The sequence below is a fragment of the Hemiscyllium ocellatum genome, chromosome 8 (genome assembly GCF_020745735.1).
Source record: "Hemiscyllium ocellatum isolate sHemOce1 chromosome 8, sHemOce1.pat.X.cur, whole genome shotgun sequence".
Taxonomy (NCBI): Eukaryota; Metazoa; Chordata; class Chondrichthyes; order Orectolobiformes; family Hemiscylliidae; genus Hemiscyllium; species Hemiscyllium ocellatum.
The window spans coordinates 66,092,794-66,107,184 of NC_083408.1; the positions used below are offsets into that span (position 1 = coordinate 66,092,794).

At 42.3% G+C, this 14,391-nt stretch overlaps 1 protein-coding gene across 2 annotated transcripts in view; it reads left to right on the forward strand.

The window, feature by feature from the left end:
* The first annotated feature begins 5,328 nt into the window (after window positions 1-5,328).
* Window positions 5,329-14,391, forward strand: part of slc35f4 (solute carrier family 35 member F4) — a 198,615-nt gene continuing 189,552 nt past the window's right edge. For both annotated transcript variants that reach the window (XM_060828418.1, XM_060828417.1), the window contains exon 1: window positions 5,329-5,431. In XM_060828418.1, the coding sequence (XP_060684401.1) occupies window positions 5,329-5,431 (103 nt within the window). The remainder of the gene's footprint in view (window positions 5,432-14,391) is intronic.

Sequence of the window (14,391 nt, forward strand, 5' to 3'; positions counted from 1 at the left end):
CAATATTTTATCTTCAGCCAAATCCTAATTGATATGTAAACTAATCCATGTGTCCAAGTTTGGCCAAAATCCAAAATACCTTTGTCTAACATAAATTGTGAATCTTAGATTTAAAAATTATAACTGATCTAATGTGAAATTGAACAAAAATTGTTCCAAATCATTCAAAATTTCTGCCATTCCTTGAGCATAGAAATGTTTCCTGATTTAATTTTTGAAAGATCTGACATCTACAGTCCCCACTTTGTGGAAATAGTTCTCCTTTATCTTCTATGCCTGTTAATTTTAATATCATGAAAGCTGTGATCACATTAGTTCTTGATGTCCTGAACTCAAGATAATACAACTGAATTTGCCACAGTAAAAAACAGAAACAGCAATTAACAATGCAACATAGATTCATAGAGTCATAGAGATGTACAGCATGGAAACAGACCCTTTGGTCCAATCCGTCCATGCCAACCAGATATTCCAACCAAATCTAGCCCAACCTACCAGCACCCAGCCCATATCCCTCCAAATCCTTCCTATTCATATACCTATCCAAATGCCTCTTAAATGTTGCGATTGTACCAGCCTCCACCACATCCTCTGGCAGCTCATTCCATACACGTACCACCCTCTACGTGCAAAAGTTGCCCCTTAGGTCTCTTTTATATCTTTCCCCTCTCATCCTTAACCTATGCACTCTAGTTCTGGACTCCCCGACCCCAGGGAAAAGACTTTGTCTATTTATCCTATCCATGCCCCTCATAATTTTGTAAACCTCTATAAGGTCACCCCTCAGCCTCCAACACTCCAGGGAAAACAGCCTCAGCCTGTTCAGCCTCTCCCAATAGCTCAGATCCTCCAACTCCGGCAACATCCTTGTAAATCTTTTCTGAACCCTTTCAAATTTCACAACATCTTTCCGATAGGAAGGAGACCAGAATTGCACACAATATTCCAACAGTGGCCTAACCAATGTCCTGTACAGCCGCAACATGACCTCCCAACTCCTGTACTCAATACTCTGACCAATAAAAGAAAGCATACCAAATGCCTTCTTCACTACCCTATCTACCTGCAACTTCACTTTCAAGGAGCTATGAACCAGCACTCCAAGATCTCTTTGTTCAGCGACACTCCCTAGGACCTTACCATTAAACGTATAAGTCCTGCTAAGATTTGCTTTCCCAAAATGCAGCACCTCACATTTATCTGAATTAAACTCTATCTGCCACTTCTCAGCCCATTGGCCCATCTGGTCAAGATCCTGTTGTAATCTGAGATAACCTCCTTCGCTGTCCACTATACCTCCAATTTTGGTGTCATCTGCAAACTTACTAACTGTATCTCTTATGATCACATCCAAATCATTTCTGTAAATGACAAAAAGTAGAATGCCCAGCACTGATCCTTGTGGTACTCCACTGGTCACAGGCCTCCAGACTGAAAAACAACCTTCCACCATTACCCTTTGTCTTCTATCTTTGAACCAGTTCTGTATCCAAATGGCTAGTTCTCCCTGTATTCCATGAGATCTAACCTTGGTAATCAGTCTCCCATGGGGAACCTTGTTGAACGCCTTTCTGAAGTCCATATAGATCACATCCACCGCTCTGCCCTCATTAATCTTCTTTGTTACTTATGCAAAAAACTCAATCAAGTTTGTGAGACATGATTTCCCACGCACAAAGCCACGTTGACTATCCCTAATCGGTCCTTGCCTTTCCAAATACATGTACACCCTGTCCCTCAGGATTCCCTCCAACAACATGCCCACCACCAATGTCAGGCTCACCGGTCTATAGTTCCCTGGCTTGTCTTTACCACCCTTCTGAAACAGTGGCACCACATTTGTCAACCTCCAGTCTTCCGGCACCTCACCTGTGACCGTCAATGATTCAAATATCTCAGCAAGAGGCCCAGCAATCACTTCTCTAGCTTCCCACAGAGTTCTCGGGTAGACCTGATCAGGTCCTGGGGATTTATCCATTTTTAACCGTTTCAAGACATCCAGCACTTTCCCTCTGTAATCTGGACATTTTGCAAGATGTCACCATCTATTTCCATACAGTCTATATCTTCCATATCCTTTTCCACTGTAAATACTGATGCAAAATATTAATTTAGTATCTCCCCCATTTTCCGTGGCTCCACGCAAAGGCAGCCTTGCTGATCTTTAGGGGCCCTATTCTCTCCCCAGTTACCCTTTTGTTCTTAATATATTTGTAAAAACCATTTGGATTCTCCTTAATTCTATTTGCCAAAGCTATCTCATGTCCCCCTTTTGCCCTCCTGATTTCCCTCTTACTTCCTTTATACTCTTCTAAGGATTCTCTTGACCTATCCTGTCTATACCTGACATATGCTTCCTTCTTTTTCTTAACCAAACACTTATTTTCTTTAGTCATCCAGCATTCCCTATACTTACCAGCCTTCCCTTTCACCCTGACAGGAATATACTTTCTCTGGATTCTTGTTGTCTCATTTCTGAAGACTGCTGCAAATGTGTTGCTGGTCAAAGCACAGCAGGCCAGGCAGCATCTCAGGAATAGAGAATTCGACATTTCGAGCATAAGCCCTTCATCAGGAATAATCATTTCTGAAGACTTCCCATTTTCTAGCCGTCCCTTTACCTGCGAACATCTGCCTCCAATCAGCTTTCGAAAGTTCTTGCCTAATACTGTCAAAATTGGCCTTTCTCCAATTTAGAACTTCAACTTTTAGATCTGGTCTATCCTTTTCCATCACTATTTTAAAACAAATAGAATTATGGTTGCTGGCCCCAAAGTGCTCCCTCATTGACACCTCAGTCACCTGCCCTGCCTTATTTCCCAAAAGTAGGTCAAGTTTTGCACCTTCGGGTAAAAAATGAGGTCTGCAGATGCTGGAGATCACAGTTGATAATGTGTTGCTGGTTAAAACACAGCAGGTCAGGCAGCATCAGGAATGAAGGGCTTATGCCCGAAACGTCGAATTTCCTATTCCTTGGATGCTGCCTGACCTGCTGTGCTTTAACTAGCAACACATTTTCAACAAGTTTTGCACCTTATCTAGTAGGTACATCCACATACTGAATCAGAAAATTGTCTTTAGTTTCAGGAAAAAGCAGAATTATGAAACAGAAACAGGGATGAAGAATGTCATCAGAAGAAGCCTGAATTTCAATTAAATACAAATAGGAACAACAATGACAGAAAGATTACTGCCAGATCAAGATGACAGTCAGAAATTAGGGTTTCCCCAAAAGTAGTTTTTACAGTGGTTATGTAAATTAATTGCATTTCAATATGAAGTCGACTTTCCATTCAACAACTTAGCTGGAGTGTTTAGACTATTGCTGTTCTTTGATTGCACGTGGTTATTGATTATATTATGTTTAAAATTCTTCAGAGGTTTTAGTTTGTTTTGTTAAGCTTAAAATGTACACATATACTTTCTTCATGCATTAAGGATTATGCTGTATAATTTGAAGCTTATCATTTTCTTGTGCAGCAAGCATATTTTCTAGGCTGCTTCATTTCATTATCTTACCTTTATTACTGCAGTGCAATGGATTAAAACATTCATTTGGAGCTAGCCATCTCTGACTGATGCTCTAAGAAAGCAATGGTGGTACTTAACTGCTCCAGTTACCCAAATGAAGTAATGCCAATGAGCTCTGTAGAATGCTCTTGCATGAAGCTTTATTTTCTTCTTAATTAACCTGACACAAGGGTTGTTGGTATTACTGAATTACCCTGCTTTTTTTTTCTCAAAGAGAATACAAGTCTTCCTCATCAAATTGAAAATACGTGCCTTATCTGAGGTAAAACTCTTTATTTCGAGTACATCTCCAGTGATTCTGTCAGTGAATGTCACTTCCCTTTATTAAACGTTGGCTGGTATCCGCCTTTCGAGGGATATTTTGGTTCATTAATTTTAAGGCTTTTTTTGGGGGGGGGGGGGGGATAACCATGAAATGTGCTTCTCTTTTGAAAGGTCAGGCTCTGGTAACAAAATACCTTTATTGTGTGTTGCATTCCAGATTCTTTCGTTTTGTTGATTTGAGTGAAGTGAATCCTCCTGCCGCTGTTTACTGGGGTTGTAATCAGCAATGCAATAGAACTGTTCACTTGTGATTTCTGTATTTCATTTTGTTAGCAATCGTAACTTATTGGTGTTTTCACTTCCCATCTTTAGACAGTCGATGCTGAACAGTATAATGTTAATCACATTTATTCAGACTAACGTTGAAGGAAATAGTTTATAGTACTAGTTCTTCTATTATTGGTCCAAATAGGCAAAACAAGATAAAACCCCGCACTATACGGTTCCAAAAGGATTGAATACAAATTTTTTAATCGCATGTTACAATTAGCGCATTGTAAACAGCATTTTGACATTCACACCGTTATAGGTACAGATAAAACATTCTAGTCACTGATGTACACTTCTAACTAATCATCGATTAACTTCCCAGTATGTTTTACTTTTCTGTCTTTTCATCAGCAGGACAGAATAATTAGAGCCCTGATGACCAGTCCCACAAGCAGCTTGATGCGCGGTCATTAACTGGATTTAGTGTTCTTGTGTTGCGAAATCTCTAACGCAGGTGACTTATTTTCTACAAAATATTCCATTCAGAAATCTGACACTTTGGTTCGACCTGAGAAGGGAAACTCTAATCTTTAAACACGTCCTATTTTGCAATTTCAAGCTTTCCAAAGCGGCTCTCTTCTGCCATACCCTGTAGACCATAATAAGGTCAAGGGGGTAGGTGTAGAAAGGCGGCATTTTAAACCATTGCAGTCCGCGTTCCTTCCAACAATGAGCTCAGGCTTTTCCCCGAGTGGGAGAAGGCGGTTTACCGAGGACTCTGTCTGACTGTGGTACGGGGGAGGTTTGGTGCAAAGGCTGTTCCTCACAGCCAGCGATCTCTGACGCAGATCTACGAGACAACCCTTTTTGTGTGTGTGTGTTATCTGTTGAATTGATATGCAACCAGTTTCTATCTGCCAAAGGGATGGGTGGAAAGCAACTCAGCCAAACCGTGCGGGGATCTGGAGCTGAATGCTGTGTCCTGGCTCAGTGACTATGGGGGGGGGGGGGAAGGAGGTGGGGGACAGCATTGGGATCACTAGGGGAATGCAGGGCTGCCCCCTAGAGGTGACAGTGTTGTAGCGAGGAGTGACAGTCCGGGGAGGGGGGGAATGAGATCTCCGTCAGCAGTGCCTGACGGAACCCAACTCCCCGCTCACTAACAAAACCATGCGGAGACTGTCGGACATAAGCCTGCACCTCAACCAGCTCAAGTACCTGTCTCCTCCGCCCTCTGAAGACCAGCAGTGCTCCAGGTCCTTCATGGACGTCAAAGCCGCTTCCAACGGGGTGTCCACCATCGAGGACAGGATCTTACGGATCACGGGATATTATGGCTATTACCCGGGATATTCGAGTCATCAAAGTAAGTGAAGCGTTCACAAACCCAACTCCGGGCTAGCGGGGGGAAAACCGAACCAAAAGACACCTTGCGTTTGATTTCTCTGGCAGAGTTCCCTGGGGGTGATCATTCTGAAGTTCTGACGGTACCCTGTCGTAAATTATCCGCCGAATATAGAATTAAGTCTAAAACTTATCCAGTCGGCTACGTGCAATTTCCAAACCGGTGCCAACTCTGAAGTGTTTCTGGGATGAGTAGGTGTATGTGTAGGTGCCTGAAGATGGATGTTTCTGGCGTGATATAGGGGGGTTGACAGGGAGAGGTGAGTCAGTGTCTCCCAGTCAGTCCCTGTTCAGTATTCCCGGTGCATCTCGCGGTCTACTCTGCTTCAATCCCCAAGTACCTTTGAATTATCACCTCGCTTTTCCTCGGAGTTCATTCACCCCAACAAAATCTCTCTTTGAAATGCAGATTGTGTTTTTGTTTCCCCTGCTGGGAATTAGTTTGCATCTTTGGGTTTCTCTGGCGGTCCAAGGTCTCTAATTGTGAGGCTGACAATGATGCTGTCCTATAGTCGCCTGTGAAACCGCAGGCAGTGGCTAAGAAACCCCTGAGGGGATTGTAACTCGAAATGGGATTGCTGTAATATGAAGCCGTCAGTGACCGAAACGACCTTTAACTGGCTTTACCGTTTGAGGTGAAACATTGATGATAAGCGATGGATTGTATAAATCCTCTTGTTGCTTCTGGTCGTGATTTTCCATTAGGGTGTAATATACATTGGCAAATGTGGAATTTTACTATTTCAGTAGTGGGTCTACTCGGGAATAACGTCAATTGAAAACTAAGTACGCGCTGGTACTTACAAGTGGTTCCCAGCGCGCAGGAAGGTTTTATTTTGATATTTTGAAGGCGAGGGGGGCGGGGCAATGCAAAGATGAAATGGTTCTGCCATATTACGGTGAGGAATCTCCGTGGAATGAATGACTCAAGTCCAGGTAACGGGCTGGCCATTCAACACTGTGAGACAAACCGTCTCAGGGGATGGAGATCTCTGCACTGGCTTGGAATACACAGTCGCATATGTACTCCACGCCAATAGATCAACATCTTCCTCTCTGCCCCTGTGTACTGCCCTGACAGTGTACTGCGGACAGATGTTTATCAATGCGACATCTAACCGGCTGCTGTACCCTCCCGTCCTGCCGCTCACATTGATTTCACTGGCGTCTGGATGAGCATTGAATACAATGGGACCTTAACAAAAAAAGACGAAAACAATCTGTAACTGCAACTATTTACGGTTACTACTCAACGCTGATGTTTCCAACACTTAATGGTTTATTTACACAAATGTCTCTGCTCATAAATCTTACAAAATAAACACAAAATACAGAGAAGGGACTAGGTTTAGTTTAAAGCCGGGGGTATTTCCCACGGGTTTCTCGTTCAGACACTTATAGCTGTGAAGCTGTTAACTGGCACAAAAAGTGGGGAAAGTTACTAAGATCATCTATTCCTATAATTGGAAAAAAAACTGATTATTTTACCTACAAGGTGACCTAACTTCCAACACGTTTAACATATTACAATATGAAATCTCAATAGCTCACAGCAATATAGAGCAGGGATTCATTCACCTTGATTCCAGGAAGTTTATTAAACTAATGAACTCATTTCTCACGCTCTCAATTGATAAGAACCTAGCAACAGTGCAAATCAGTCAAGCCCTTCAGTCTGAGCAGCCCATCTATCCAGTCCCTTCCATTTCTAGTTAATTACTGGCCTTGTTACTCCTTCAAGCCATTACACTTTCTTCCAGCATTTGTGTGGATGAGCTGTTCCACAGATTTATAATCCTTTTATTAAAAAGAAGAGCCTTCTCTGTTTTTCATTGTCTTTAATTTCTAGTGGTGATCCTTGCCCTGATATTTTGTCCTGGAGAAATGGTGGAAATATTTGTTAAAAATGTCTCACCATGGTTTTTGTTCAAACTGTACTGAACTTGCAGTGAGGAGTGCACCAACACTCCCTTGCAGTGAGGAGTGCACTAACACTCACTTTGATCTGAAAACCTTAAAATTGGAAAAACTACTGTCACATGTTTTCTTAACCTATTTGAGTGGGAAAAGACTCAAGATCATCAATCTTTCCTCATGTGCCATTTCTTTAAGTTGTAGAGTATGTCGCTCTTTTCTATAATATTGGCTATCAATGCTCTATTGACAGAATATATCTTCCTCTGTACTTTTGTACATTTAGGAACAATATAGTTGATAACTAAGTTTCGATGAGAACATTAGGTTATAAGGATTGAGGCTTTTTGGAGTTTTTACTCTGAATTGTATCGGTCTGAAGGCTGTGAGGACAGGAGGACTAAAATGGAGGCCTTTTCTAAGAACCTGGACCTCTCAGGGGTAACCTTGGAACAGGCCTCTCTCCTTAATGCCCCCTTGACAGTTCAGAAAATACAGGAGACAGCTAGGCAACTTCAGAGTGGGAAAGTGCCTGGCCCTGATGGTCTTCCGGGTGAGTTCTATAAGGAGTTTATAGGGATTCTGTCAGGGCCAATGTTGGAGATGTACAATCACTCCATATGTGTGAATGCTTACCACCATCTTTGAGAGAAGCTAATATTTCCTTAATTCTTAAGAACGGGAAGGTTCCTGAGGATTGTGCCTCATACAGGCCCATCTCTCTATTAAATTCAGATTTCAAGATTCCGTCTAAGATCTTGACACTGAGATTGGAAAAAGTATTGCCCCATATTGTTATAGAGGACCAGACAGGCTTTGTAAGGGGCCATGGGTCTTCTAATAATATTAGAAGGTTGCCGAATATGGTCCAAGTTTGTCAGCAATGATTGGTTCAGGGATTGGTGATTTCCTTAGATGCAGAGAAAGCATTTGACCAGGTGGAATGGCCTTTTTTTTATGTCTTAGGACAGTTTGGGTTGGGTAGAGTCTTTGCTAGGTGGGTGGAGGTTTCCTATCACCCCACTCTGTCCGCAGTTGTCACCACCGCGATGAAGCCTGGGAACTTTAGGATTGGTAGGGGTAGTTGTCAAGGCTGCCCCCATTCAACGTTTTTTTTACATTGGTGATAAATGGCAGAGGAAAGAGTGAGGACTGCAGATGCTGGAGATTAGAGCTGAAAATGTGTTGCTGGAAAAGCGCAGCAGGTCAGGCAGCATCCAAGGAGCAGGAGAATCGACGTTTTGGGCATGAGCCCATCTTCAGGAATGAGAAGAGTGTGCCAAGCAGGCTAAGATAAAAGGTAAGGAGGGGGGACTTGGGGGAGGGGTGTTGGAAATGTGATAGGAGGAAGGAAGTTAAGGTGAGGGTGAAACGCCGGAGTGGGGTGGGGACGGAGAGGTCAGGAAGAAGATTGCAGGTTAGGAAGGTGGTACTGAGTTCGAGGGTTGGGACTGAGACAAGGTAGGGGAGGGGAAATGAGGAAACTGGAGAAATCTGAGTTTATCCCTTGTGGTTGGAGGGTTCCTAGTAGAAGATGAGGTGCTCTTCCTCCAGCCTGTTGGTTCAACACTTCAACTCCCCTTCCCACTCCACCAAGGACATGCAGGTCCTTGGACTCCTCCATCGCCAGACCATAGCAACACGACGGCTGGAGGAAGAGCGCCTCAACTTCCGCCTAGGAACCCTCCAACCACAAGGAATGGACTCAGATTTCTCCAGTTTCCTCATTTCCCCTTCCCCCACCATGTCTCAGTCCCAACCGTTGAATTTAGCACCACCTTCCTAACCTGCAATCTTCTTCCTGACCTCTCCTCCCCCACTCACACTCCAGCCTATCACCCTCACCTTAATCTCCTTCCACCGATTGCATTTCTAACGCCCCTTCCCCAAGTCCTTCCTCCCTACCTTTTATCTTAGCCTGCACAAATACATGGCAGAGGCCATTCAGCAGAAAGTCCAACTAACGGCTCCAGAGGTGTGGTTGAGGGTACACAAGATTACACCGAATGCGGATGTCGGACTAACTTTACTAACTTGCTCGACAAAATTAGGTGGGATCTTCAGAGATGGGAAGGTCTTCCAATTTCATGGCTGGGCCGAATATCTCTCATTAAGATGAATGTTCTTCCTTGTTTGCTTTATCCCATGCATATGCTCCCTATCATGTTTCCCAGGTCAATGTTGCGGATGCTTGTGGGATGGTTTGGTTCCTTTGTTTGGCATCGTGGGTGGCCCCTCATCAAATTTACTAAACTGCAGTTGCCTCAAGGAGGGGGAGGAGTTGATTTCCCAGACATTAGGAGGTATCAATTGAGTTCCCTGCTGTTCTTTGTCTGTGATTGGGTCGGTAACGATTGGGCTCAATATGGTTGGATATTGAGGCCTCCCAGGCAAAGTGCCCTCTTATTAACCTGCTGTTCAGGATAAGGTGAGGACAGTTATGGACCATTGCCGGAACCCCATTGTTATTACTATTGTCAGGGGCGATGCATCAGAATGAGAGTTGCTTATCCAAGACTTCGCCACTTACATCTATAGTTGGCATGCCAGGGTTCCGACCAGGGATGATGGACTCAGTGTTCAATCTACGGGCAGCAAGAGGAGTTTCTAGTTTGGGAGACTTGTTTGAGGGGGAGGTTATGATGTCTTTCGAGCAACTGAGCCACAAATACAGGTTGCCCAGCAGAGATCTTGTCCATTTTTTTCAGGTTAGGGATTTTATCCAGAAGAAGACTACACTTCTCACTAAGCCCTAAAAGCCTGATACAGAGAGGTTGTTGCTACGTTCCACAAGCACCCTTTCAGTTAGTGCCCTCTATCGCCTGCTGGGTGGCAGGGCCTGGCAGGATACTAACTGGTTATATGAGATCTGGGAGCAAGAGCTAGGAGTGGATGTCTCTTCTGAAACATGGGAGAACATATGGGAGAACACGTGAAAGATCTCAATCTGTAATATGACAAGTGCTACGCAGTGAAAAGTTCTGCATAGGGTTCATCTGGCACTGGACCATCTGGTGAAGTGTAAAAAAAGGGCAACTTCAGTGTGCCCCAAATGTAAGATAAGTGTAGGTACTCTTACCTATTGCTTCTGGACATGCCACAGGCTCCGTGTTTATTGGAGCGCTGTGGCGGGAGAGATAGGGAGGGTATTGGGGACTGAAGTCAAAGTAGACCCTATATCTCTCCTCTTAGGACTACCGAATTTACCATCTTTAGATGGGCATAGGAAGAAACTATTTAATATTCTTGCACACTGTGCATGGAAGAATATTCTGATGAATTGGGTGTCTGAGAACCCGCCGGGCTTGCTGGGATGGCAGAAATTAATTACCGAGCACATTCCCTTGGGCTTTTTTTACAAACATGGTGCACCATACAACAGACTATCTTTATAAGACATGGCAGCCCTATTTCAGTTATTTGGATATAGATTTGTCGGCTATCTTAACTAGGGCATTTGTTTAAACGGGACAGTTAGGTTTTTTGAGCCTTGATCCCTGGAGGGGGGACCCCTGAGTTAATACGGGTATATATACAACACTCCTGTTCTTTTGTTTGGGAGCTTTGCACCAAGCATAGCTATTTTGTGTTTTATTTTGTGTTTTCTTTTGCTTTTTTTTGATCTGTTAGTCACTTACTTATTTATTGGTGCTGTTTTGCACAGTGTTAGGTTTTGTTTTGTATTATAGGATAGGTTAGTAGTTAGTAGACAGTAGTTGTATTGTAATTTGTGTTCTTTTCTCTCTTTATTATACTGATATTTGTTATTGATTGTGTTTTGAATAACTTTATATTTTTGTAAAGTCAAAAAAAGTGTTTGCTAATAAATATATTTACAACAAAGAACATTAGGTTATATTATTTTGTTGTATTCCAATCTGTAATGCATTGTTGGGTCTCTGGAATGCTGTGTGGAGAGGAAACATTGACTAAGCAAGAAGAAATTCTGGATTAATGGTGCTGGAAGAGCACAGCAGTTCAGCAAGAAGGGAGGTGAGCAATAAATACGAAATCCTCAAAACGTTAACAAGGCAGCTTTGTTTTCACTGGGTAAAAACTTTGAGGAGAGTTTTCAATATTGTAAAGGAGATTGACAAAGCTTACTCCTAAAAACTGACCATGTTGGGAAAGGTTCAAAGACCAAGAGAAAACCTTCAGATCCTCTCATACTATTACTGACAATTCAGCAGGCTCCTATTCATCCAAATACATTCATTTGATATACTTATTCTTCAGTCATTCATCTATCATCATATTCAAAGATTTGTAAATAATAGAAGTTCACAAAACCTTGATAAATTAACCACCTTTGGTGAAACTAATGATTCCAGATGTGCATCTTCACCCCTGCTTTTCCAAACTAAACAGGCTGGACTGAGTTCCATGTGATTGATCACCCCAAACACTCTGGAGTATAGTTTCTGCAGGGCATACCCTAATTTTCTGCTTCAAGTTTGGTTGAAATCCTGGAGAAATGGTGGAAATATTTGTTGACAATGTTCCTCCATAGTTTTTATTCATACTGTACTAAAGTTGCAGTAAGGAGTGGAAGAAACGTATGACAGGCACTTACCTGTTTGCGTAACAGCAATGGCTTTAAGTTGTTGTCATTGTGTTACGGGCAAGAAAGGAGTAGTTTTGAAATATGTCAGCTGTTGTGAAGTAGGTGTTCCTTATGGTAGGGGATTCCAGAACATTCGCCCGAACAACAAGAATGATGTTTTATCTCCAAATCACCATAACAAAATATTACAAATTCTGGAAAACAGGATTAAAAATTGAAAATATTCCAAATACACAGCATTTGAGAAGAGAGAAACAGTGTTAATGTTTCTGGTCAATGCCCTTTTGTCAGAGCTGAGAAAACTTCAAAGTGTTGTGGGCTTCAACAAATGAAGGAGGAAACAGGAAGATTTGCTATTGTTTGTGATGTGGTGGATATAGGTTAAATGACAAAAAGCTCCATCGTGCAAGGCCAAAGGGAGATGTGAATGACATAAGGAACATTAAAAATGCCCAGAGGTGGTGTGAATGGTAGAATAGCGGAAGTCTGAAAGCAATGCAAAGGAATGAGTGAAAAAAAATCCAAAACAACAAAAAAAAGTGAAGCAAAGTGGGGTCAGAACTCATGATCTAAAACTGTGAACATCATGTTTGATCCACAAGACTGTAAAGTGTCCAGTTAAAAGATGAGGTGCTATGAGTTGAGCTAATGTTATGCTTTATAGGAACACTGCAGAGACTGAGAATTCGAGGTCAGAAATAAGGAGATAAAATGGCAGGCAACTGGAAAATCAGAGTAATAGGGTCATAGAGTCATAGAGATGTACAGCACGGAAACAGACCCTGTGGTTCAACTTGCCCATACCGACCTGATATCCTAACCCAATCTAGTCCCATTTGCCAGCACTTGGCTGACATCCCTCTAAACCTTTCCTATTCATATACCCAATGTTTGTAGACTGAATGGAGATGTTCCAGAATGCAGTCACCCAGTCTGTGCTTGATCTCCCCAGTGTGGAGGAGACTACACTGTGAAAAGTAAAAACAAATAGAGGAGACAGAAAGTTGGGATAAAGAGAGCAATTTTGGGTTGACAAGCTGTAATTAGTGGGACAGTACAGGGATTAGTGCTGCCATCACAATCATTTACTGTGCAGAGTAATGACTTGGATGAGGGACGTGAGTGTGTGCTATTGCCACATTTGTCGATGACACATAAATAGGTGGAAAGACAAATACAGAGAATCTACAGAGGGCCACATTCCCTCTAGTTTTTCCTGTTGCTGTGTGAGCCTCTGAGATCTGCGCGTGACAATGGCTTCTGGAATGGGAAATCAATGTGTCTGTATGGCATGATTGCAGAGTCTGGAGGGAGCAATGGCAGAGGGATATAGACTGGTTAAATGAGTAGGCAAAATCTTGGTGGATGGATGGTACTATGGGAAAATGTAAGGTTAGGCACTTTGGTAGGAAGCATTGACGAGTTTAATATCATTCAGAGCGCTGCTCCTTCGTCAGGTAGCAACTCCGAAAGCTTGTACTTCCAAAAAACCTGTTGGACTATAACTTGGTGTTGTGTGATTTTTAACTTTGTCCACCCCCATTCATTACCGGCACTTCCACATCTTGAATAGCATTAAAATGATGAGATGACTGCAGAAAGTTGCAGTTCAGAGAGATTTGCAAATTCTCTTACATGAATCACAAAAAAGCTTGCATCCACATTCAGTGGGTGATTGGGAAGGCATTTATTAAGAATGGGGTATAAAAGTAGGGAGATTTTGCTTACAAATTATACAAAGCACTAATCTGACCACAACTGGGATACCGTGAACTGTCTTGTGGTTTATCTAAGGAAGGATATCCTAGGATTGGAGTCAATCCAGAGAAGGTTTATTAGTTTGAATCTGGGGGTACAGAGAGATTTTCTTACAATGAGAATTTTAGGTTGGACTTGTAACCACTGGAGTTTAGAAAAATGAGAGACAACCTAACTGAAACATTAAAGATTCTTTTGGGTAGTTGTGGAGAGATTGTTTCCCTTATCAGATTCCAAGAATAAACGTCATAATCTCTGAGTAAAGGGTCACCCATTTAAGACAATGATGAGGAGAAATTAGTGGAGTGAGTTTGTGGAATTCTTTACTACAAAGGGCTGTTGATACTGAGCTATTAAGAATATTCAAAGCTAAGAATGACAGATTCATTAGTTATAGAATTAAAGGTTTTGGGGATAAAGCAAGATTATCAGATCAACCATGATCTCACTGAGAGGTGAACCATACCTGAAAGGCTCTATGAAATTCTAGTGCTCCTACATCTTACAGTGTGCAGTACCAAGATGGTTTATAACTTGGAGGGAAAAATTGTTTCAATAATGTGCTTCCCCTTTCTTTCTTGATGGTAAAGGTGTTATTGAAGTAATTGTGTTGAATTTGCTGAAATGCACTATGGGGACTTTGTGTTTGCAGCCACAGTGTGCCATATGTTAATAGGGTGGAGAAT